The sequence below is a fragment of the Moschus berezovskii genome, chromosome 20, assembly GCF_049115385.1.
Source record: "Moschus berezovskii isolate FMDL1 chromosome 20, NW_MosBer_1.0, whole genome shotgun sequence".
Taxonomy (NCBI): domain Eukaryota; kingdom Metazoa; phylum Chordata; class Mammalia; order Artiodactyla; family Moschidae; genus Moschus; species Moschus berezovskii.
In genome coordinates this window covers 66,384,354-66,409,277 of record NC_142479.1, presented here as the reverse complement: position 1 = coordinate 66,409,277, position 24,924 = coordinate 66,384,354, and the positions used below count along the sequence as shown (strand labels likewise).

General features: G+C 54.8%; 1 protein-coding gene across 4 annotated transcripts; it reads right to left on the bottom strand.

Annotated features, from left to right (window-relative positions):
• Window positions 1-229: 229 nt before the first annotated feature.
• Window positions 230-19,662, bottom strand: ST6GALNAC2 (ST6 N-acetylgalactosaminide alpha-2,6-sialyltransferase 2). 4 transcript variants are annotated; one of them, XM_088829313.1, is made up of 9 exons: window positions 18,814-19,662; window positions 14,871-14,934; window positions 9,725-9,899; window positions 8,934-9,102; window positions 8,376-8,514; window positions 5,832-5,935; window positions 3,999-4,199; window positions 2,121-2,220; window positions 230-727 (listed from the first exon to the last, which is right to left on the bottom strand). In XM_088829313.1, exons 1-9 carry the CDS (start codon window positions 18,936-18,938, stop codon window positions 557-559), a joined length of 1,248 nt encoding a protein of 415 aa, XP_088685439.1. In that variant the 5' UTR covers window positions 18,939-19,662; the 3' UTR covers window positions 230-556. The 4 variants fall into 4 exon arrangements, with proteins under 4 accessions (XP_088685439.1, XP_055264486.2, XP_055264485.2 ...); XM_055408511.2 differs by having other exon boundaries at window positions 3,999-4,082; window positions 18,814-19,602; XM_055408510.2 differs by having other exon boundaries at window positions 587-1,009; window positions 18,814-19,651.
• Window positions 19,663-24,924: the final 5,262 nt, after the last annotated feature.

The window sequence follows — 24,924 nt, the reverse complement described above, 5'->3', positions numbered from 1 at the left end:
TTGAAACCCGTATAATCTAAAAGAAAGCTGCCTGTATCCAGTCAAATTATTGAAGCCTCGATAGTCAATGTCCATTGATGACGGCTGTTACCCAGTAATGTCCTTTTGGTCATAAGGTGGTGATACATCTTCAGTGGGCCTTTAATCAGAGGCCAGAACTTTCCGGTGGTTCAGACTTTCCATCTAACCGTGCGTGATACACTACTTTCCCCAACACAAACACAGACACGGTGGTTATCCATCGTTTATGCAGTTAACTAATTTCAAATGACTGCCCTTTGTGCTCCCACTTTCTGACGGGGCAGAAGTGAGTCCATTCCCGTTCTCAGAAAAGCTGTTCCAACATGTCCTTGAGGTGAACTGCTTTGGAGTCTGAGGCCGGACATGCTAGTGGGAGGATTTGGGCTGAAAAGTGCATTTGTTTCTACTGCTGCTTGACCTGCGTTAATTGAGACACCCTGAGCCACTCCACTGACCTAGTCAGTCCGTGCCACTGCTGGCTTGGAAATGCTCAACTCTGAAGGATGCCTGCATGCTCACCCTGGTCAGTCTCACCTTAAGTGTTCTCCTCAGTTTTAAAGATGAGCCCAGCAGAGCAGTCTTTTTCCTTGACCAAGGCTGGGTTGTCTCCCTGGGCCCAGAGGAGTCTCCTTGGATGAGCTAAGGACAGGTCAGGGTGTCCCACAAAGCGCAGTCTTGAGCAACACTGACACATCCACTCTGTCCTCTGTAGGGAAGAGGGTAGGTGGGTGTCAAGAATAGAACACACAAGAAGGTAGCTTCAGTTACTTGAGGGGCCCAGGGCCACACTGCAAAAACAGAGGTCTTGGATGCTTTTGGGTCACCGCTGGTACAACCAAAGGATGCCAGCCTTGTGCAGGTCCCTCCAAAGGGTGGCTTCCAGGGACAGGTCGTGGTTTGCATAGAATATCAGTGGCTTCTTCATTCGATCGAAATAGTGGTCAGAAAATTTCTGGTAGTTGCTTGTGATGAATCCATAGGCGCTAACCTGGACAAAGACAGTTAGCATTTGAGCTGCTGTGTGTAAAGGGCTTCCCTGGTGCTCAGATGGTAAAGAATGTGCCTGCAGTGTGGCCCCTGGAGGAGGGCATGGCAACCCACTCCAGTATTTCCTGGAGAATCCCCATGGACACAGGTTCCTAGTGGGCTGCAGTCCATGGGGTAAGTGACAGGAACTTAGGCGTAGCCGCCTTGTGTGAAGGTGAGGATAAACCGTTCTCAGCCACATTCTCACACCTGCGCTGTGCTCTTACTGCACATTTTCTCACCCAGCTCTAAATAATCGTAGATACTGTCCCCATTTTACAAATTGGGAAGTGGGCTCAGAAAGATAACCAAAACGTGTGTCCTCAGTCACAAAACTAGCTCAGTCACAAGCTAGTAAGTAGCTGGGCTGGGTTTTGAACTCCGGTCTGTGACACCAAAGCTGTGATCATTATGCTCAAGATGGAGGCAGAAAGCCCCTTACCTCCCGTTTTCCTGTTCTAATGGTGACTGCAGACAGGATAGTCCTGTGTGAAACATGGGAAAGGGGACCTGAGTCCAGCGGTGCTTGGCCTCTAGATCCTGTGCCTGGGTCACCGCTGCCTTTCCCTGAAAACTGCTTCTCAGCCTCTGTCTCTGCAGCTCATGTGGGTACCACCCCAGCAAGAATTGGCTCATGGAGTGATTTCAGAGACTCCATGTGTGGAAGGCTGCCCACCTCAGTTTGAGAGTGTCTTCCCAAAACAGATGTCCCTACCCACTTTGGTTGAGATTTTGCTTTTACAAGAGCAGTTGGGTCGTATGTCCCTTAAACACCATGTGCAGCAGCTGCCCCGGAGCAGAGGGTGAAAGGACAAGCCCGGGGGAAGGTGGCCCTGGGGAGGAAGGCAAGACTGGGCCCGAAGGTGGTCCCCTGAGGGTCTGAGAGCACGTCCTCCACCCCGTTCTCTAGGCTAGATGGCTCCTGCAGCTGGGGAGCCTTCCGCCACGGGGTTGGAGGCCCAGAGTCCCAGGTCTGGGCTAGCAGGCCTCACGTAGAGGATCTCATGGATGGAGTAAGGTTCCACTCACACCAGCTTTGCTGCTGTGGGCTCCTGAAAGAGTAGACCTCTTACCTGGTCACAGGTATGCAGAGCTGTCAGCAACATGAGGGCCCCAGTACTAGGCATGTATAGGTCTCCAAATTTTGTGTTAATCAACTTTGATTTCAAAAACCTGGAAGCAAAAAGAAGCATCAAAACTCAAAGACTCCGGAGGACTTCCTTGGTGGTCCAGTAACTAAGAATCTGCCTGCCAATGCAGGGGACATGGGTTCAATCCCTGCTCCAGGAAGATCCCACATGCTAAGGAGCAACTAAGCCCGTGTGCCTAGAGCCTGCACTCTGGAGAAGCCACCAAAATGAGAAGCCTGCACTGCACAGCGAAGAGTAGACCTTGTTCGCCACTAGAGAAAGCCCATGCAGTAAAGAAAACCTGGTGTGGCCAAAAAAAACCCCCATGACTTTTGGTCTTGCACATTAGCTTGAGGGCTGTGCCATTACACCAACTCAGGCAGGTTGGAAAACGGCAAAAATTTCTGGCCCTTCTACCCTCACCCATCTGCCAATTGGAGTAAGATGAATTATACACAAAAATCTTAGGTTGAAATAACACCTTAGGTAAGAGAAGCAGTGAGGAGGAAGAACAGGCCCTCCCGAAGAACCAAAGGTGAGACCCTGCCCTTTCTCCCACTCTCCAGAAGCCTGAATCCAGCCTAACTTGCTTTTCCTCTCTCCAACACCCTCCCGCACCACAATGTCTAGGGCATAGTTGGTGTAGTTATTTAACCTGACACCTAAATTTTCCCTCCAGACTGGCCAAGCAGGAGCCAGACGTGAGGACAGAGTACACGTAGGTCCTGTGACTGGGCCGCCAGTGAGATGGTGCGCATGTCTGCGTGCACACGTACACGCTTTCGGACACCCAGATGGTCCAAAAGTGAGGCCACAGTATGGTGACCACGAGCCTTGGCCTCAGCCCTGGGTGCTCATCTGGGCCTTGCCAGGCAAATCACCTAGCGTCTCAGCCTGTTGTTCTGTTGAGTGGTCTTCAGTTTGCCTCCCAGACCCTCCTGCCACCCCTGGCCTGCTCTGGGTCTTGGGGTGCTAGCCTGGGACTGCATGCAGTAGGTTTCCCAGCTGCAGCACCATCACCACTTCGGGCTGACAGTTGTCAGTTACAGGGGCTGCCCTGTGCCTTGTAGGTGGTTCAGCAGCATCCCCAGCCTCTGTCCACTGGGGGCACTCAGGTCGCCTAGTGACAACCAAAACTCTCCAGGCAGGACAGTGGACCAGCCTGCTGCTGAGAGCCACTGATGGGTGGGGAGTGGGGTGGTGGTGGAGATCCGCAGGCAGGGGTTCCCCAGGCTCCTCCCAGGGTCCTGTTGTGTTTGGGCCTGAACGCTGGCTTCCACTAGTCCCCCATACAGCCCCACACTTACGGTCCCTCTGTGCCCAGCCTAAGCGTTGGTGAACATTTTTGGTAGGTAAGCCTGTTGAGTTTCCTGTCTATTTCCTGTCTACCTTGACTGATAGAACATCACCTCCATCAGTGTATTTAACCTGGTGGCTCAGTGGTAAAGAGTCCACCTGCCAATAACAGAATACTTGGGTTCAGTCTGGGTCCAGAAGATCCCCTGGAGATGGAAATGGTAACCAACTCCAGTATTCTTTCTGGGAGATGCCATGGACAGAGAAGCCTGGCGGGCTACCATCCATGGGGTCGCAAAGAATGGGACAGGACTGAGGGACTAAACAAACAACAGGTAAATAAAGCAGGATAAGTGCTGTGGGGCGGGGAGCTGGGCAGTGGCCAGGGTGGTCCTCGGCACATGGTCCAGCTTTGGGTTTCATCTTTGGGGGATAAAGCCAGTGCTGCGGGGGGGGGGTGTGTGGGGCGAATGGTGGGGGTGCGGTGGGGGAGTTGCTCCCAGCACCACCCCTGCCCACACCTACCTCTCTGTCAGGTAGCTGATGAAGTCTGGGTGGAGGAGCTTGAATTTGCTGGCAGAGGAGTCCAGTCCAAAATAGGTCTGAGGCCTAGGACCCACGGTAAAAGTGAACAGAGCGGCCCGAGCCGTCGTACGACGGGTTGTAGAGCGAGGAGAGGTGAAAGGCGCCGGGGCGGGGGCGGCGGCCGGACCGGTAGGGCCGGGGCTGGGAGTAGTGGCGGGAGAAGGGCGTGTAGAAGGTGGCGGGCAGCACCGAGGGGACCACGTGCGGCTTCCCGCCCACCAGCACCTCGGCGGGCGGGGTGTAGGAGAGGGAGGAGGGCGGCGTGAACAGGGCGGGGGGCGACGGGTAGGAGCAGCTGATCCGGGGGAGGTGCGGAGGCGGCGGGAGGAGAGGGAAGTACAGGGAGTCGGGGGGCTTGCGCGGGCGGTCCCGGGCCCGGCAGGGGAAGGAGCAGGGGAAGCACTGGTTCTGCGGGAGTGCCGAAGTAGGAGGCTGGAAGAAGGGGGCCTCTTTCATGAAGCGGGGCACGTAGGGGGCGATGTAGGACGGGATGCCCCGGGTGGGCCCGAGCCCGAGGTAGGAGGCCGAGGGCGCGGGGCTGTGGGCGGGGGACTTGGCGCTAGGGATGGGGGGAGTTTGGGAAGAGTTTCGGGAGAGGGATTTCAAGCCAGATTGAGAGGGAGATTTGGAGGCGGGTGGAGTGGCATTTTGGGAAGACCCCCGAGGCTGGACATGAGGGCTGGGGGTCAGGGAGGAGGCCCGGGAGGAGGGCTGTGAGGCATTTGGGGTGGCAGGGTGAGAGGGGGCACGGGAAGACCCCCGCGTGGGGGACGGGGAGGGAGCTGAGCCGCCAGAGCTGGCGTAGGGCTGCTGGTTGGTGTGGTTGGATCGGGACTGGGAGGGGGACTGGGCCGGGGACGGATTAGGGGAATGGGAGGGGGAGCTCATCGGTGTTGGGGAGGTTTAACGTCCACTCGATGTCTTTGAGCCAGCTCCCCCCAACCCCCAGGAGCCAGTCCCGTGTGGGTCACAAAGCCCACCCCCAGGAGCGGCTGCCAGGCGATTGTTGGGTCATCCGCAGGTGGGGGCGGGGCACAGGGCGGGGCTGGCGGAGCCGGCCAGGCCCCCGAGGGCTTAACCCCTAAGGACGCCTCAAGAAGGTGCTCTTTGAGGGTGGGTGAGACCTCCAAGGGCCAGCAAGACAGAAGGGCCGGTCCTTGTGGCCACAGGGGTTGGTGCAGATTTGTGAAGACCCGACTCAGGGACAAGAAATTGTCTTCAGCACCACAGGGGGAAGGTTCAGATGAGGCCCTGACATGGTTCAAAAGAGCTGGACACGGGCCTGCTGGCCAGGAAGGTGGGGGGGGACAAACAGAAGGCCCTTTGTTCCCACTCTGCAGGACACTGGGCCCACGTCCCCTGCTCTCCCATTTCATGGGCAGTCTTGGGAGGGTGCCTGCCAAGGAGTGGCGTGGGTCCTGGCCCCGACTCTTGGTCTCCAAACACAATGCACTCAACGGGACAGCAGGGCCAGCTGCGGACAGGCCAGATGGGTGGTTGGGTGGGTTATGTGGACCGCAGCTGAATCTGAGGGGCCAGGCCTGCCGACCCCCGTTCCGAAAGGAGCCCCTTGAACCTGCAGCCCATCTGTTCAGGAAGGTCCCTGGGGACCAGCAGCATTACCTGGGCTTTCCCGAGGGTAGGAAAAAAAGTTTACTCTTCTAATGCTCTGGTGGATTCTTGGGGCCTTTCTGGCCACCTTCAGCTACCTTTCCCATCTGACAGTGGACCCGGGAGCAGTACCGTGCCCTATTTCCCTGCTTGGCTGCTCACCTGTCTCCTTTATCGGTGCCCTCGGGGACAGGCACACCCAGGATGGCGGATCTCAGCATCACATAGTCACGGATGTCCGAGGGGATGAAGATATAGCGCAGGTACTGTTGGGGCAACAGAGACGCAGCCCCAGTGGGGACAAGATCACGGGGACTTCCTGCTCTGAGTGGACCGCCCTCCACCCAGTCCGGCCCCCTGCCCTGGCAGGAGCGTTTCCCTTCTGAGTCTGTAATTTCCACTTTCAGGTGCCCTGTTTTTTCAGGTTCCACTGAGGGTTTCAGCATTCAAAACCGCTGATACTCTTCCCTTCAAGGAGCCATGCTTAACTGCCATTCCCTTGAGTGTGGCCTGGACTAAGGGACTAAGAATTTTTCTAATGAATAAGAAAAAGTGGGAAGGAATAAAAATAAGGAAGTGTGTGTGACCCCCTTGGAGAGGGGGTCATAAAAGACACTGGAGCCAGAGTGGGAGCAAGAGTTTCCTTGCTCTCTGGGATCACTTGCTCTGGGTCGAGTTAGCTACCCTATCAGGGAGGCCGTGTATTAGCCTGCAGAGGGGCCCACATGGTGGTGGCTGTGAGGGAGCCATCTTCACCCCGGCCCCAGGCGGGCTTTCTGATGACCGTGGCCCCTATCAAGCCTGACTGTGACTACTGGGAGACCCTGAGCCAAAACCACTCTGATGAGAGTCTTCCCTGGTCCACTGGTTGAAACTCCACCTTCCAACACAGGGGGCGCGGGTTCAATCCCTCGTCAGCAAACTAGGGTCTCACGTGCTGCTGGTGTGTGTATGCTTAGTCGCTCAGTCATGTCCCACTCTCTGCGACCCCATTGGACTGTAGCCCGCCAGGCTCCTCTGGCCATGGGATTTCCCAGGCAAGAATACTGGAGTGGGTTGCCATTTCTTTCTCTAGGGGCTCTTCCCAACCCAGGGATCGAACCTGCATCTTCTGTGTCTCCCTCATTGCAAGTGGATTCTTTACCTGCTGAGTCATCTCCCTGATGGCTCAGACAGTAAAGAATCAGCCTGCAATGAGGAAGACCCAGGTTGGACTCTGGGTCAGGAAGATCCCTTGGAGAAGGGAAAGGCTACCCTCTGCAGTATTCTTGCCTGGAGGATTCCAAGGACAGAGGAGCCTGGTGGGGTACACTCCATGGGGTCGCAGAGAGTTAGACCACACGACTGAGCGACTAACACTTTCATGCTGCCAGAGGAGGCTAAAAAAGAAGTGGACAAAATCACTCTACGGAGGCGCTCCCGAATTCCTGACCCATGAAAACGGCAAGATAAGCAGTGTTTGTTGTTCAGAGCTATGAGCTTTGGGGGTCATTTGTCATGCAGTTATGGAGAACTCATACAGGTTCTTCCCAGGTGGCACTAGTGGTAAAGAATTCACCTGCCAATGCAGGAGACATAAGAGACATGAGTTCGATCCCTGGGGCAGGAAGATCCCCTGGAGGTGGGCATGACAACCCACTCTAGTATTCTTGCCTGAAGAATCCCATGGACAGAGGAGCCTGGAGGGCTACAGTTCATAGGGTCGCACAGAGTTGGACACAACTGAATCAACTTAGCACGCACGCATACAGGTTCTGTGGCTACACCAGAAATGAAACTGTGCTATCTTGTTTCATCATGAGATAAAAGAGGCCTCGGAGCATGGATGCTGTGGCTTGGACACACCTGACTTCCCTGGTCAGAGGAGGAAGTTGCTGGAAATTCAAACCAGCCCTGTCGGGCACCACAGCACCCTTTTCAGCATCCTTATCCTGGAACCTCCCCGCTGCATGTGGTAGCCAGCCTGCTCTAGAAGGGGAAAGAAAGTGAAAGTCGCTCAGTCGTGTCCACCTCTTTGCGACCCCATAGACTATATGGTCCATGGAATTCTGAATTCTCCAGGCCAGAATACTGGAGTGAGTAGCCTTTCCTTTTTCCAGTGGATCTTCCTGACCCGGGTATCGAACTGGGGTCTCCTGCATCACAGATAGATTCTTTACCAACTGAGCTATCAGGGAAGCCCTCTAGAAGGGGGCAGCATGGTGTTAGAGCAATTGGGTGTGGTTGAGAGAACCTGGAAGCAGCAGACAGACTCAGGTTCCAGTTCTCAGGGGCTGCTGTGGTGAGTGTGTGTGGGGTGGGAATGGAGAAGACACTCAGTAAATACCCTCAGGCTGACTGTGTGCTGCTGAGCTCTGGGTCGGGGGTAGTTTGGGTTTGAGTCCGGCTCCACTGCCGCTCTGCTGAACGAAGGGGCCTTGAGCCTTAGTGCCCTCACCAGTAAGAGGGGGCTGACGTGGCCTCTGTAAAGTGCCTGGTATCCATAAGCCTTCAGTAAATATTAGTCATTCACGCTCCACTCCAGAGCTTTCCTGGTCCCGAGCCACAGGGCGCCCCATCACACAGGCCCTAGATCCTGGCACGCAACCTGTCCATACCCTGGGCTCGGGCTTGGGAGCCCCGTGGTCCGCCCCACGGTGGGATGGGGGTTGGACAGGAAACAACGGCGCCGCCTGTCGGGGACCATGGTGCCCATCAGGGCCTCACCTGTCCCTGCGGCACAGAGGTGAAGCCCACGGTCGAGTAGGAGATGAGGGAGTTCTTCATTGTGTTCACTGTGAAACCGTAGAAGGAGATCTTGGTGCCCACGTCATTCTCGAAGCCTCTGATCACTGCACCATTGAGTCTGGTCCAAACAGAGGCTCATCAGCCTGCTTGTGGCTACACGGTACTGCACGTTGACTTCCATCCCCAGGCTTCTGCCACTCCCTCTACCCACGGCAGCCCCAGTGCCCGGTCGCCAGCCCCATCCTGACAACCGGGCACCTGAAGGGACGCCGTGAAACGGGCGAAGGCAGCCTTGGCAGCTCCTTCCTCCCGGGTCCCCTGGGTTGACCACAGCCTCATGTGTCTTCAGGGTCTGTCTGCCTAACGCCCTTGTGCACACCTGTCTGCCCATCACAGGCTGATGGTGAGCTGCCTGAGGCCGCTGCTGCTCCATTAGCCCACGCCCTCACCTACAATGCTCCCCCTGGGGGGCTGGCTGGGGACCAGCTCTCCACCCAGCTCCTCTTCTGCTTCCTCCCTGGCCCCTGGCCCACATACCTGAACACGTAGTCATGGGCATCGATGTTCTGACCCTGGCGGGAGCCATTCAAAATGCCTCCATTACCCACCACAGCACACCGGATGCAGCCAGGAAGCAGCTCCCTGGAGACGGCGAACAGCCTGGTGCTCTCCGAGCCGTTCAGGAGGCTGAGGGTGGAGGCGATGGCTATGGGACAAGGTGGGGCACTGTGAGGGGCACTGGGGCCTTCCCGAGACTCTTCCTGGCACCCCACACCTGCCTGAGGCCTGACACCAGCCCCCTCTCGAGAGGCACAGAGGGTGGAGGACAGGGAAACGTCCGTGGGAGCAGGATGCCTGCAGAGAGGGTGGTGGGGCGGGAGGGTTGGCTGTGGCCCCAGTCATCTCGAGAACTCAGATAACCAGTCCTCCCAAGACTCTGCTTATTCCAAAAGGAAATAATTTGGGCCTGTGGGGGTCGGGTGGAGGGGCCGACTTAAAGTGGAGGGGGCTCTGGATGGTCTCTCCCAGCAGCAATCAGTGGGCCGTTTGAGGGCTCACAACTGCTATCCTCGGCCACCTTTGGACACTGGCCATCTTTCATGCCAGGGAGGCCCCAGGAGCGTCAGAGCCACTGGTGGCGGGGGTGGGCTGGGGCGGTAGCCAGGCCCCTCTCCCTGGCCCTCGTACAGGGTGCTTGTAGAGGCAGGGAGTCGCACAGCAGTGGTGTCGAGCCTTGAAGCCTACCTGGGAGGAAGTGAGGAGAGAGGGGAACCATGGCCGCAAAGCAGGAGGAATGGACTCTTTGGGGCCAGAGGGCTGCAGGTTACCTTGGCGGGAGAGCCCCTGCCAGCCGTAGGGGGCTTTGTGCTGGCTCAGGCTGTCCCAGAGCTGCTGGGTGACGCGGTCTCCGGACAGCAGCACTGGAGTGGAGAGGTCAAACAGATTCCGGAAGCGAGGGTGCCGCTGAACCGCGAGAGAAAGTGGCTGTCGACACAGCAGGTTCTGTGGGTGACAAGATAAGAGGGCTGTTTCTTTTTTTAATTTACTTATCTATTTGGCCGCCTTGGGTCTTAGTTGCATCATGTAGGATCTCCGTGGTCAGGCCTCTCTAGGTGTGGCATGTGAGCTCTCCAGTTGCACCGTGGGCCTAGCTGCTCTGAGGTATGTGGGATCCCACTTTCCTCGTGCCCTGCACTGCGAGGCAGATTCTTAACCACTGGACCCCCAGTGGTAGTCGCTCAGTTGTGTTCAACTCTTTGTGACCCCATGGACTGTAGCCCGCCAGGCTCCTCTGTCCATGGGATTCTCCAGGCAAGAATACTGGAGTGGGTTGCCATTTCCTTCTCTTGGGTGGGATCTCCCCCCACCCAGGGATCAAACTCACCAGGGAAGCCCACGGACCCCCAGGGAAGTCCCCGAGGGCTGTATCTGGAAGGTGGGGTGGGTTGGAACCTTCCAGGGAGCCCGCACACCCCACAAGAGGGCTGGGAGGGAAGCGCTGCCCTTCCGCCTCCAGACTTGGGCCACCCCCTAGATGTGCCAGCCAAGCTGGCCTATAGCGCAGTGGCTTGGTGGGGGTCAGAGACCTTTCTGGATTTACCCTACTGAGCCCTTCTCCCTGGATGCCACGTCTCTGGGGCCTGACGGCTCTGGCCTCCTATTTCACCTCACACTTGGGGGGAACTTGAGGGCGCTTTCCCACAAATGGGTAAGACCTGCCTGCACTGTGCTGGAGGAGGTCCACCCCAGGCTTTGGAATCCATCAGCCTGGGTCCAAACCCTTGCCCTGGCCATCCTTGCTGCAGTAGGGTTCATGTGGAAAGGGCTGCTGGGAAGATCTATGATGTCTTTGACCAGCCGGTGCCTATCTTAAGTTGAATAATGTCCCCTCTCCCAATTCATGTCCACCCCAAACCTCAGAATGTGACCTTATTTGGAAAGAGGGTTTTTGCAGATATAATTAGTAAGGTGAGCTTATACCGTAAGGTGGCTCAGTGGTAAAGGATCCCCGTGCAATGCAAGCAGGTGAAGGAGATGTGGGTTCTATCCTTGTGTTGGGAAGATGCCCTGGAGGAGGGCTAGGCAACACACTTCAGCCTGGAGAATCCCATGGACAGAGGAGCCTGGTTGGCTATAGTCCATAGGGTTGCAAAGAGTCAGACAAGACTGAAGTGAGTGAGCCACACACATAAATGGAGTATAACTTATAACAACTAAGGTGGGTCCTAAATTCAATGACTGGTATCCTTATAAGAAGGCATGTGCTAGGCTTCCCGTGGTGGCTCAGGGGTAAAGAACCCACCTGCCAGGGCAGGAGACATGGGTTTGATCCTTGATCCGGGAAGTGCCGCAGAGCAGTGAAGTCTGTGCTCCACAACAATTGAGCCTGTGTTCTAGAGGCCGGCAGCCGCAACTACGGAGCCGACGGGCCGGAACGACTGAAGTGTGTGTGCCCTAGAGCCTGTGTTCTGCCTCAAAAGAAGTCACCGCAATGAGAAGCCCGTGCACCGCAGCTAGAGAGTAGTCTCCGCTCACCACCACTAGATGAGGGCCCAGGCAGCAACGAAGACACTGCACGGCCAAAAATAAACAAAAATAAAATCACACAAAGAAGGCATGTGCTGATGGCGGGGCGGGGTGGGGGCAGAGGGTGACTGATGCAGCTCCGAGCCGGGGGACACCTGGAGCCCCAGAAGCTGGGAGAGGCCAGGAGAGATTCTTCCCTAGAGCCTTCACATGGCAGCTGGCCCTGCTGGATACCTGACTTTAGACTTCTGGCCTCTAGAACTGTGAGAGACTCCATTTCTCTTATTTTAAGACACCCAAGTTGGTGGTCCTTTGTGCTGGCAGCCATAGGAAGACTTGCAGGGGCCTCCGCACACAGCGACCCTGAAGGAGAGCACACGGACCAGACAGGTCCCAGCTCTCTCTGCCTGCGGACCCCCATGTCAGGTTCCTGAGCAGCCCCGGCCAGGGCGGGGCTATTCTTCCACCGAAGGGGGCTCTTGGTTAAGCCGTTGGTTTGATCAAAGGACAACGTGGGAAAGAGTTGTACAGTCATTTCTGCTGTTATGTGACATCAGATCAGATCAGATCAGATCAGTCGCTCAGTCGTGTCCGACTCTCTGCAACCCCATGAATCACAGCACGCCAGGCCTCCCTGTCCATCACCAACTCCCGGATTTCACTCAAACTCATGTCCACAGAGTCGGTGATGCCATCCAGCCATCTCATTCTCCGTCGTCTCCTTCTCCTCCCGCCCCCAACCTTTCCCAGCATCAGAATCTTTTCCAGTGAGTCAACTCGTCGCATGAGGTGGCCAAAGTATTGCAGTTTCAGCTTTAGCATCAGTCCCTCCAATGAACACCCAGGATTGATCTCCTTTAGAATGGACTGGTTGGATCTCCTTGCAGTATAAGGGACTCTCAAGAGTCTTCTCCAACACCACAGTTCAAAAGCATCGATTCTTCGGCGGTCAGCCTTCTTCACAGTCCAACTCTCACATCCATACATGACCACGGGAAAAACCATTGCCTTGACTAGATGGACCTTGGTTGGCAAAGTAATGTCTCTGCTTTTTAATGTACTGTCAAGGTTGGTCATAACTTTCCTTCCAAGGAGCAAGTGTCTTTTAATTTCATGGCTGCAATCGGCATCTGCAGTGATTTTGACATACAAATGCCTAAAAACCATTGTGCAGAACTGCAACCCAAACCACAGGGCTTTTGGGAAAAGGGACTACTAGCAGCAAAAACTCAAAAAACTTGATCAGTGATGCATAAAATGAAGATAGAAGCAGTTTTACACATTCACTGGTTAGGAAACATCTAGAAAAGTGAAAATGTTGCTAAGTTGTGTCCGACTCTTTGCAACCCCGTGGACTACAGTCCGTCAGGCTCCTCTGTTCATGGGATTCTCCAGGCAAGAATACTGGAGTGGGTAGCCATTCCTTTCTCCAGGGGATCTTCCCAACCCAGGGATCAAACCCAGGTCTCCTGTATTGCTGTCAGATTCTTTACCGTCTGAGTCACCAGGGAAGCCCAAGAAATATATAAGTAGTTCTCAGAATATGGCACTTGACCTTGGAAAAGACGTGACATTTGCTTGGGGATGCGGGCTTCAGAAGGGTGGCAGTTTAGGAGTTATTGTGAAGTGGTGGGAAGCCAGTTGTAAAACATACGATGAAGCAGATGGCTGTCTGAAGTGTGCGCGTGCGTGCCTTTTGGGTATTCCCACATGATTCCCTTTGCTGGAGTATGGTTTTCTGCATTTACCAGTATTCTGGCTGACAAAATCACTGATAAACACACACGAAATTTGGGTTCTGCTCAACTTGTTTTCCTCCCACAGCAATCTTTATGGACCAAATTCATGCTTTAAAAGCAAGCATTAAGCTGAACTGACTGCATCAGTTTCACTACTCTTCAGTTCATGATAGGGATGTTTCCCAGGGCCTCCTTTACAAGGCTCCGGGAGAAAAATCTTCAGGTCTCCATATCCAGAAAGGCTGCACTTGGCTTGGGCAGCTGGCTCACTTTTATCTCATGGACAGGGTGGCAAGCTTTCCTTCTTTGTTGTCATCACAGTGAAGCTCAGAGCCCATCTCTGACACCCTCTGGCATATTTTTCATGCACTTATCTGACATTGTCTAACTTTCTTACTTTTATTTTTCCTTTACCTACTTCATTTTATTCTTTTTTTCCCCCCACGTCATATATATCCAAAAGACCAAAGCTGAAATCCTTTTGTTTTTAAACCAGGTGAGGAAATATGTCAATTAGCATCAAGTAGCTCAAGGTGAAAAGGACTTTAGGAAAAGTAAAGATGACCTGGCCAGGTGCTTTAAGATGCTCGAGGCCTTTCTTCAGCTAGCCGGCCAAGTGTCCACCTGACCTCTGTTCTTGGGGCAGGGGGGTTGGGGTCTCTATCACCTGCCGGGGGCAGCTCGCTCTGCCGCTGACAGCTCTGCAGTCACTCAGTCTTGGGTGTGGTGAGATCTTGACCCCATGAAACCTCAGTTAACAAGTTCCAGTGTCTTGGGCATGAAAAACAACTCTTAAACTGGGATCAGGCCAGAACTACACAGTCATCATCCCGCTCGACTGCAACCTGCAGACAGGGTGAGGGCGCCTTGCTCGGGAGTTCAGAGCCAGCCCGGGGGTCCAAGAGAGGCTTGAATCCCTGTGCCACCTCTTCTCCATGGGTAACCTGAGCAGGGTGTACCTGGCATCTCTGTGCCCCTTTTTACTGTAAAAGCTGCCTCCCAACCTTGCTGACGGTGTAAGTGAGAGAACGCAGGTAAAATGCTTGAGATGGCCTGTCAGGCTATGGTCAGTGTGCTCTGTTACAGAGCAGGGCCCGGGAAGTTCCCCAGACTTGGTGTTTACTTCATGGTAAACAGTTTAAAGGGCTCCTCAGGTGGTGCTAGTGGTAAAGAACCCTTCTGCCAATGCGGGATTGATCCCTGGGTCTGGAAGATCCCCTGGAGGAGGGCATGGCAACCCACTCCAGTATTCTTGCCTGGAGAATCCCGTGCACAGAGGGCTACCGTCCATAGGGTCGCAAAGAGTCGGACACGACTGAAGCGACTTAGTATGCATGCAAGAAACTGTTTAAATGTGAGTTTTACAGTAAAAAGACGCTTTGAGGAATAGAATGTAAAAGAGAACTTTTAAAGATAAATCAAGATTTGCAAGAACTTTTCTGCTGGCTATACCTCAAGGAGTAAAGATGGAGCCATGTTTCTCTGCTGTTGGGGTGCAGGGACCTCAGTGGTCAGGTCTGAAGAGCGCTGACTGGCTGGCCCCTCAGTTCTGCGCTCCACTCTCTGGGTGGGGAGGGGCATGTAGGGGGGGCGGGGGGATAGGAGGGGGGGTTTCCAGAGAGCTCCCGCCCAGCAGGCTCACAAGAATGTTCTCATTCCCATTTTTCTTTCCCCTCGTACCCCGCCACAGGGTAGCCCGCCACTGTACCTTTCTCGTCCTAGAATCCGATGTCTTGGGTCCAAAGAAAGCTCGAGAGGATGACGTGGTGTTCCTGGGGGAGAAGGCGGAAGTAAAGCCGGGGTCTGACCTGCCCCCGGAGCGTGCTTATCTGGTAACTCTGGAGGCTGACTGTCCATCAGGGTCTGATTTTTTATTTTTTCCCCTATGCTCTGATTCTCTCTCATCTCTTTCTCTTTGGGCACAAAATATTATTACCTTATTATGTTCTGCCTAGCCCCTTGGCAAGTGGCTGAAATGTGGAATGTGTGGGAATAGTGAGATGGTGGTTAAGAGATGAAAATATAAAATAGGAAAGATTGCCAGCACCCTGGGCTCATGTCCATCTAAGCAGTCTCCCTGTTAAGGCCCCAGAAACAGGTGTGAGATCCAGGCGCCCTGGGCCCCCTTCACCTGGCGAAAGGGGTGGGGCCAAAGCCCAGCTCCGCGGGCCGGGGTTCCAGGACCTCTGGAAGCCGGACCTTCTCAGAGGCTGAGTGTCTGTGTCTGTTCGGCAGGGACGCTCACGCAGGTATGAGGGTGGTCAGGCTGGGGGCCTGGGACCCTTTGCTGCAGTGCTTGCTGCACTTGCAGGGCTTGCTTGGACAAACACCTCCTCGAGCAGCAAAATGCAAAATAAGCTACAAGGGACTAAAAGTAGCTGAGTACACGTGGCTGCTGCCGGGGCAAATTACGAACGAAGAGATACAGAAAGACCAAAATCCGAGCAGAAGCAGGTATGCACATGGGGGTGGGCAGGCCACCTAAGCACCTCTGGCCTGGCCCCCTGGACCCATCCCTGCTGCCACCCGCAGAAGGAACCTACTCGCTGAGCCCTCCCCCCACCAGCCCCAGGGAGCAAGCAAGAGAGCCTGGTATTGGTTTTGCTTCCTATTGCTGAGGCAGGGGCCCCAGTAAAGCCCTGCCTGCATTCTTGTTGGGAGGCTTCAAACAGAGTCTGTGTTATCTTATGTAAAAAATGTCTTCTAAATAATTAGTTGTTGTTACCTAAAGGGCAAAGGGAAGGGACCCTGTGACAGTCTCAACGACACTGACCCTTCTGGAGGGAGGTAAGGGTCTAGGTTACTGCCCCACCCCCACCTTCCAGGTGCTAGGTGGTCCCTGAACCAGTGTGTGTGTGTGTGTGTGTGTGTGTGTGAGTGCGTGAGTGCGTGCTTAGTTGTGTCTGACTCTTTGCGACCCTATGGGCTGTATGTAGCATGTCAGGCTCCTCTGTCCATGGGATTTTCCAGGCAAGAATACTGGAGTGGGTTGCCATTTCCTCCTCCAGGGGATCTTCCTGACCCAGGAATCAAACCTGCAGCTCCTGCATTAGCAGTAACATTCTTTACCACTGAGCCACCTGGGCAGAGGGCAAACAGGAAGGAACAGGAGCCCCTATCCATTCAAGAGGGTGGTCAGGCTACTCCCAGACCCCTCCTGCCTCCCCTAACCCTGAGGGAGCAGGTGGGGAGGATCTGAGATCAGCAGTCCCGAAGGAAACAAAGGCTTCCAGTGACTTGCTTCTAGGCACCAAGACCGTTAGAGTCACAAGGGCACCTGGACCCACCTGCCTTCAGGGTTGTGAAAGACTTTGGAAGAGCAGGCCAGAAAAAGCAGGGCGATCCTTTCCTCCACTCAACCCAGATCGGCCGACCACGAAACCCTGTAGCTCCTCTCAGAGGAGGAACTGGGACCTTGGTGCTCAGCCCAGGTGGCCTTCAGGAACCCCCAGGGAACTTTTGAAAGACACCAGAATTCTTATCGGATGGTTCTGGGTCTCCGGTGATTCAAACCCCCTCCCCACACTGTCATTCCTTCCTCCCCAGTGATTCTAACGTGCAGCCAGGCTTGGGACCTGACAGAGGAACTGCTGAATGGGCAGAATAGAAACAGGAGGGAGCCCTGAATCACTCGGGTCTCAGGAAGGCCAGCTCCTCTCCAGAGCACCCCTTCTGCTCAAGAGACTCCCCCGACACCACCCCCTCGCCGGAATCCAAAGGCTTTTAGACACCACCCTGGGAACAAGGCTTCTCCAAAGGCTCAGCGGTAAAGAATCCGCCTGCAATGCAGGAGACAATGGGTTTGGTCAGGAAGATCCCCTGGGGGAAGAAATGGCAACCCACTCTAAAACAAGTCTAGAAATCCCAAGCCTGGGAATTACTGATTGGACCGATTCCACCCTCTAACCTGCAAGGAGAGCCTCATCTCCCATCTCCAGTGTGCCAGGCCTGGTCCCAGCACGGCGGCTTCCCCTGGACTCCCCACTAGAGCCCGGGAGGGCTGCTTTTGATCCCCAGGTGAGGGGGTCACTCAGCCTGCTCACCCTGATCAGATTTCCAACCCACCTGCCCCTCTGCTTGTCCAGCTCCTAATGAGGTGGAGTGTGGACCTGGCCCCTGGGGTTTAGCTAAAATGCAAACATCACCAAAACATCAAGGATGTGGACAGGTTGTACTAGATTTTTAAAACATGAAAGGTCTTTTAAAAAAGCTTTGTTGAGGTATAATGGATGTTCAGTCAACCTCATATTTATAGTGGTATTAGTTACTTTCAAAGGATGTTCAAATAAATGTGTCCAAAACATCTTTACAGAAAACTGATACGATCTCCTTTCTTAATACCCTCAGTCCTTTTCAGTCCTCCTCCTTATGCAATGTCTGACTCCAAGGAGGCAAAGTTAACTTCAGGTGTTGCCAGCTAGAGCACCTTTGGTTCTAAAGGGAGGGGACGCATAATCAATGGCATATTGTTTTGCAACACTGGGTGCCCTTTGACTTTATTTCCTGAGTGTTTCTGGTTTTGTGTTTTAGTTGCTAAGTCCTATCTGAGTGTCTGACTCTTTTGCGACTCCATGGACTATAGCCCGCCAGGCTCCTCTGTCCTTGGGATTTCCCAGGCAAGGATACTCGAGTGGGTTGCCATTTCCTTCTCCAGGGGATCTTCCTGACCCAGGGATTGAACCTGGGTCTCCTGCTTGGCAGGCGGATTCTTTACCACTGAGCCACCTGGAGAGCCCCATTCCTGAGAGCAGACACTAATTCTGACTTCATTCCCTTTAGTGGGAATGTGTGGGTGGAAAAGCACTGGGAAGGGAAAGCCAGGGCCCAGAGGCCTGTGCACCAGGCTGCAAGTACCCGTGGGGCCTCACAAATCCAGACGCTGGGCACAGCTCAGCCCACCTTCCAGAAGTAAAGCTAAATCCCTTTTAAGGTTTCTTCAGTAACTGGAACCGTGACCGACCAAAGGCAGGCTCTCAGGTTTCTCTTCCTGGGGCCCAAATGAAAGGAAGGCGCCCAGGGTTAGAGGGAGCGGAGCGCAGCAGGAGCAGCTCAGGGAGGGAAACTTGGATGGAGCCCAAGGTGGGTCCCTGTCCACTTCTTCACCGGATCGCGCCCAGACGGGGCTTATCGAAATAAACAAGGGAACAGAGCGGGAGGAGAGAAGCGAGCCGGGCGCGGGGAGGGTGGGGGACCATAGCGAGCCGGAGAGGCGCGACCTGCCGCCGCCGGGCTGAGGAGCCGCGCGCAACCCTGGACCTGGGAGACTTGGGTCCCTGCCCCCAAAGTAGAATCTGAGAAATGTGACGTTAGCGAGGGCAATTCGTGGAAAGCCGGGACTGATTTTATCTGATTCCTATGTCCCAGCCAAAGTTGGACAAATGAAAGGGTTTCTAATCAGGGCCGGAGGGAAGTCAGTAGAAAGCTCTCGGGAGTGGATCTCCGGTGCGCAAGGGGCGAAGCTCCTCTTGGATCCAGCAGCAGCTGTGGGACCCCCGGCAGCACGAGTTTAACGCTGGGGTGGAGGCTCTGGGTACAAAGGGCCGCAGCCCGAGTCCCCGCGGCAAGCCACCCCAGAGGGCGGCCCGGCCCCGGGCTCGGCGCCCGGCGCGTCCCCTGCGCCCTCCGGACAGGTCCCGCGCGGCAGCGCCTACCTGTCTCCGGTGCGGGGCCCCAGGTGCAACTCCACCGCCGAGGAGTACAGGGCGACCAGGATCCCGGAGCAGACAGCCGCGAGCAGGAGCAGCGGCCAGAAGAGCCGGCCACGCTGGAGCCCCATGCAGCCTCGGCCCGAGGGCGTCCCGTCGGCAGCCGACCCGGGCGGAGAGGAGAGGCCCGGGTGCGCCGGGCTGGACTCCCGGAGTCGGGCGCCCGGCCCCGCCCGGCCCCGCCGCGCCTCTCCCCCTCTGCCGGCTCCCGGCCTCCGGACGCCGCCGCGCCCTCGGGGGCTGCACGGCGGGTCCCGGAGGCGAGAGTGCCGCGCCCGCACCCAGAGCTGCCCGCGCCTCTCGGGCGCTACCCTCTGTCCTCCGGACTCGGGCGGCCCAGCCCAGAGACGCCGCGAGCCGGTGTCGGGCAGGGCGCTTCCCGGTACCGTCAAGGGCGGGCGCGCGCGCGGTCCGGGGGCTCCGTGGGGCGGCGGGGCGCGGGGAGACGCCGCCACCTGCCGCCTGGGCCGCGCACTGCGCCCTCGGGGGCCCCGGGCTCGCGGCTTCCTGACACCCGAGGCCCGTGGAAGGGGCGAGGAGCAAGGAGGGTTAAACCCCTACCGCTCAGACCCCGGGTGGAGTTGGAGCGGGTGAGGCAGGGGGTCTGCCCGGGAGGGGAAGCGCGGGAGAGCTGAGGCTGTCCGTCTCTCTCATCTGGTGACGGGCCAGAGCCCTCAGTCAGTGCGTCCCTGTTACAAACCCGGGGCAACCTGGAGATCTCAGCAACCCAGAGGCACCTGAAAGGTGTAGCAGAGGCTCAGGTGTCACCAGGAAGGCCCGGGGAAGCCCGGGCACCCGTGCCCTGGAAGCAGTGCCTTTCCAGGGGTGAGCGGTAGATGAGACACTGTATTCTCCAGTGGACATCACCCTGGCCCCAGAAACCTGTGAAATATCCTAGACCCTGAACTGTCAACAAATGCAAGAATGGCAGGCACCTGCAACCCACCCACCCCCAACCCCACCCCAATCCTCATATGAAGGACAAGCCTGGGTGCAGCAACAGGTATCTGTCTAATTGCAAGGCTTCGGCAAAAACTTCCTGGAGCCTCTGCTCTCAGGCAGGAGCAGGTCCTTCAGGCTCTGTTCACACTATTTAAAAAATGCCGCCCCTGCCTACCCTCCTGTCGGACACGACTTAAATTGATGATTTCAAGTCTTTTAATCTTTATGGTTTTCCATCCCCCAAATCCCTGGCTCAGTTACTTATCCCGTGATCAGCAACTTCTCCCATTTCCTCAGGGGTTGATAAAACATCAGACCTCTCTCTAAGTCCCTAAGTTCCAAACCTACCCCCAGGCCCTTGTGGCTCAGACGGTAAAGAATTCTCCTGCAACGCAGGAGACTGGGGTTTGATCCCCGGTGGGGAAGATCCCCTGGAGGGGAAGATCCCCTGGAGGAGGGCATGACAACCCACTCCAGGATTTTTGCCAGGAGAATCCCATGGACATAGGAGCCTGGAAGGCTACAGCCCATAGGGTTGTGAAGAGTCAGACACCACCGAAGTGACTTAACATGCACACAAGCACATCCGTATTAAGGATTTGGGTCCATCTCCAGTGCCTAAAAGACAAGTACCTCAAGACTTGCCTGGTGGTCCAGCGGCTAAGACCCTGAGCTTCCAATGTAGGGGGCCCAGGTTTGATCCCTGGTCAGGGAACTAGATCCCACATACCACAACTAAAGGTCCCCAGTGCCACAACTAAAAAGATTCTGCATGCTGCCACTAAGATCCTGCACAGCCAAATAAATAAATATATACATATATTTTAAAAAGGTAATACCCCACTAAGACCAGAGCTGCCTATCCACCACATGGGGTTCTCTTTCCTGTCTGCAGCCTCCTGTGTCCTCACCCCTCCACTGTCTCCCGGCACATCAGTTCTCTCCCTGAAGCTTTCTTTCCTTTCCAGCCAGGCCCCTGAGGGTCATAATCTGAGAGCTACTCTCATCGTAACCCAGATTCTCCTGTGTTCCTGGCTTTCTGCCCAGCAGAACTCCGACCTGGATTCACACTCTGATCGGCCTGTGCAGTGTCCCCTCCCCCACACTGCCTGCTCCCTGGCCTGGCTGGGAGCTGCTGGCCGGGGACTGTTTCATTCCAGAATAGAATGGTACCCACTGGGCATCAGCTGGGCTCGCCACACCAGCCATTTCCCCATCCTTGGTTAACTCTAGCTTCCATCCTGCCCAACAGGGATTCCAGGATGTCACCTCAAGCCTCCTTTCTCCCTGCCATACCTCCAAGAGGGGAGCTTCAATTTCCCAGGCCCCCAATTACAAAGGTACCTCCTGGCCAGAACGTGAAGGGTCTGAGGTTTACCCTGTGATCGGGCTAACAGGTCAGCCTGCTACAGTTTTATGGATGCTGGCAGAAGACGTGAGACTCTGGGGTCAGAGATGAATGACTTGATTACTGGTGGCACAATGAGCAATGGGAACTTCATGATGGTGCCTCCTTGCTCCTCAGACTCCACGAAGGAGAGGCAGAGGGACCCAAAAGGGGCCACACAGCGGGTTTGCTGCACGACTGAGGAAGCTTGAACAAGGGAAACCAGGATCTTTTACAATGGGCTGCAGGCAAACCTGCCGTTGCCCTGGAGGCAGGCATTAAAAATTATACTGGAGGGACTTCCCTGGTGGTGCAGAGGTTAAGACTCTGATCTTCCACTGCAGGGGATGCGAGTTCAGTCCCTGGTCAGGGAATGAAGATCTCACATGCTGCAGGGCACTTCCGAAAGACTTTTAAAGAGAGGAAATAAAACCAAAACTTAGACTGAAAGTAAGAAAATTTGTCCTCTGCTCCAGATGGGGGTATTATCTTTATCTTCCAAGACAGTTTGCTATATACCAACATTCTTGAAAAGATAGTCTGGGACAAAAGGCAGTTAGCGCCTCTGCTAATGTGTGCAGAAATGTGATTCACCCGGAGAGGGCTCCCAGCGTGTTAATGTCCACGCCTCTTCACCTGCACCCGCCCAAGCTCTCCTCCTGTAAAAGCCGGCCTATCTGCCGAGTGCTCCCACCTCTTTGGGTCGCCCTTTGGCAGCCATCCTTCCCGATCTACAGGGTCCTTGTCCTGGCCTATGCGTGTGTGCTGAGCTGCTCAGCTGGGTCCGTCTCTTTTGTGTCCCCATGGACTGTAGCCCTCAGGCTGCTCTGTCCTGTTCTGTCTGTGGGATTTTCTAGGCAAGAATACTGGAGTGGGTTGCCATTTCCTACTCCTGTGGATCTTCCCAACCCAGGGATCGAACCCTCGTCTCTGGTGTCTCCTGCATTGGCAGGTGGATTCTTTACCACTGTCGCCACCTAGGAAGCCCCCCTGGGCTATGAATATATCCCAAGAACTCATCCTAAAAAGCAAAACAAAGTCAAACAAAACCTCTGTTGAGCTGACACTCTTCATCCTCGTTCTTGTTGGGACATCCACGCTGTTACCTTTTCTCTCTGAATCTGGTTTCTTTACCTACCTCCCCACTGAAACTGTCCCATAGAGGCCACCAGGGCCTGCTTTGTTCCCAGTGGAACAATGGAGCAGACGTTTTCTAGTTCTAGTCCTGCTGTGTCTGCCTCTGAATTTGAATTCTGAAAAAAATTTGAAGTGTCATCCTCAGGAGTCCTTTTAGGTGTTTGTTAAATCCAGCATCTGGCCACTCCCACAAGGTAGTTTCTGCTGACTGCCTTTTTCTGGTTTAACAGTCATGCTTTCTTGTGTGGACCTGAAACAAACAGATGGCCAGCTGTTTCAACAGCAAAACTGGTTTTATTTGACCTTCTGTATGGCACAAGGAACTGTTACTGCTCAGGGTTCTTGGCCTCTTTAATCAATAGAAATTGATCAGAAGCCAGATAAGAAATTCAGGCAAGGCTTTACTGGAGGCCAGAAGGAACTCTTGCTTGCTTGATCCCCGAGGAGGGGCAAGCTTGTTCCTTATATGGGGTGAGGGTAGGGGTGTGTCCAGGGGTTGGGCCAGAGGGGTGGTGGCTTAGGTGGCTTGCCCACCCCTTGCGTGGTGGTGTGTGCAGGGCGTGTGCACAGTACCCTGCTTTTGTTCTCAACATCCTGTCTTTAAAGAGGCACATGGGTTTTTTGGTCTCTTTGTATCGTTTGGGTCCAGAATTTGCCCCAACTGTGCACGCACACAATGAGAAGGCAATGGCAAGCCACTCCAGTACTCTTGCCTAGAAAATCCCATGGATGGAGGAACCTGGTAGGCTGCAGTCTGTGGGGTCGCTAAGGGTTGGACACGACTGAGTGACTTCACTTTCACTTTTCACTCTCACACATTGAAGGAAATGGCAACCCACTCCAGTGTCCTTGCCTGGAGAATCCCAGGGACGGGGGAGCCTGGTGGGCTTCCGTCTAAGGGGCTTCCACACAGAGTCGGACACAACTGAAGTGACTTAGCAGCAGCAGTAGCAGTGCACGCACGCAGTTATATTTATTTTTTAATTGGAGGAAAATTGCTTTACAATGTTGTGCTGGTTTCTGCCATACAAAATGTGAATCAGTCATAATCATATGTATACATTCTCTCCCTTTTGAGCCTCCCTGCCTTTCCCCTGTCTCAACCCTCCAGGTCATCACAGGGCACCAGGCTGGGCCCCTGTGTTATACAGTGACTTATCACTAGTTACCGATTTTACCCATGTGCTCAGTCACTCAGTCGTGTCTGACTCGCGACCCCATGGACTCTAGCCTGCCTGGCTCCTCTGTCCCTGAAATTTCCCAGGCGAGAATACTGGAGTGGGTTGCCATTTCCTACTCCAGGGAATCTCCCCCATCTGCGGATCAAACCCTCGTCTCCGCCTCCTGCAGTGGCAGGCAGATTCTTTACCGCTGAGCCGCCTGGGAAGCCCTCTTTACATTTTACACTTTACATTCCTTCCCCTGCTGTGTCTACAAGTCCATTCTCTACATCTGCAGGCAGCTGTTTTTAGTCCCATACAGATTCCTTTTTTTGTATTTCGTAGCTGGAGGAAAGGTGTGTCCAGATACAAGTTGTATATAAATATATTTATCTCCCCTGGTGGTCCAGTGGTTAGGACTCCGTGCTTCCACTGCATAGGGACCAGGTTTAACCCCTGGTCAGGGAACTAACATCCCCACAAACCACTTGGCACAGCCAAAAAAAAAACATTTGGCTCAACAGAGAATTGGAATTCTGGATCTATAACTAAGGACCATGTGCAGGTGCCACAGGGCAAGGGAAGGAATTGGCTTTCACAGAGGAAACGGGCTCTGGGAGGGCTTACAGTAAACAAAGATTCCAAGGCTTTTCACTGGCTGAGTCCTTGCCAGGAAGAAAGAGGTGTCTTTCTCCTTCCTGTTGGGCTCTGCTGCCCTCGCTGGGCATGAAAGCTTCCCGCTTCAGTCTCCTGACTCTATTTAACTGAGGTTTCTGTTTATTTGTTTTTTACGCCTGCTTAGTTGCTTGTCTCATCTATTTTTGTTGGAAACTGGACATTTTAGAGTTGTAGCAACTCTGGGTACTGTCCCCCACCCTCGCTCCCGCAGGCTTGCTGTAACGCCCGTGTTTGTTTAGTGGACTGGCTGGCTTATTGTAATGAAGCCTCCCTCCTCACCCACCACCTTCTCCCCACTTTGCAGATGAACTGAGAAGTAACCCGAGGTCACAGGACCTTGGGAGATGTCACATTTCTTTCTTTTTTTTTTTTTTTGAGATGCCGCATTTCACTTGGTCTTTTGCCATTTTCTTTTCATCCTCCTTTTATCCCTTCGTGTCTCACTACCCACGGTGTCCAAGAACGCTGTTCTCAGGAAAGTCACAGTTTAGGGGTGAGATCAGGCCTGGGGATCAAGAAATGGATGTCCACTCTTCTCCCATTAGCTAGGACCTACTAAGAAGGGCTGTACTCCACCCTGCTTGGTCCGCGGCCACCCCGAAGGACATCCATCCACAGAGTCAGGGCCTCCCAAGCCCTCCCAGATGACCTGGCCAGGGAAAGCCCCTTCCACGACCCCTTGGGTTTTTCCTCCAAGAACCTTCCTCCCTCTCGGCCAGCGAAAGCAGGGTCTTCCCACCCACCACACCCCAC

Excerpts from the sequence above, each read along its gene's own strand:
- ST6GALNAC2 (XM_088829313.1), bottom strand. The coding sequence starts at position 18,938 with ATGGGGCTCCAGCGTGGCCGGCTCTTCTGGCCGCTGCTCCTGCTCGCG. Across the intron at positions 14,935-18,813 it reads GGGCCCCGCACCGGAGACAG|GAACACCACGTCATCCTCTC; the intron begins GTAGGCGCTGCC and ends CTTCTCCCCCAG. Across the intron at positions 2,221-3,998 it reads ATCAGCTACCTGACAGAGAG|GTTTTTGAAATCAAAGTTGA; the intron begins GTAGGTGTGGGC and ends TTTTGCTTCCAG.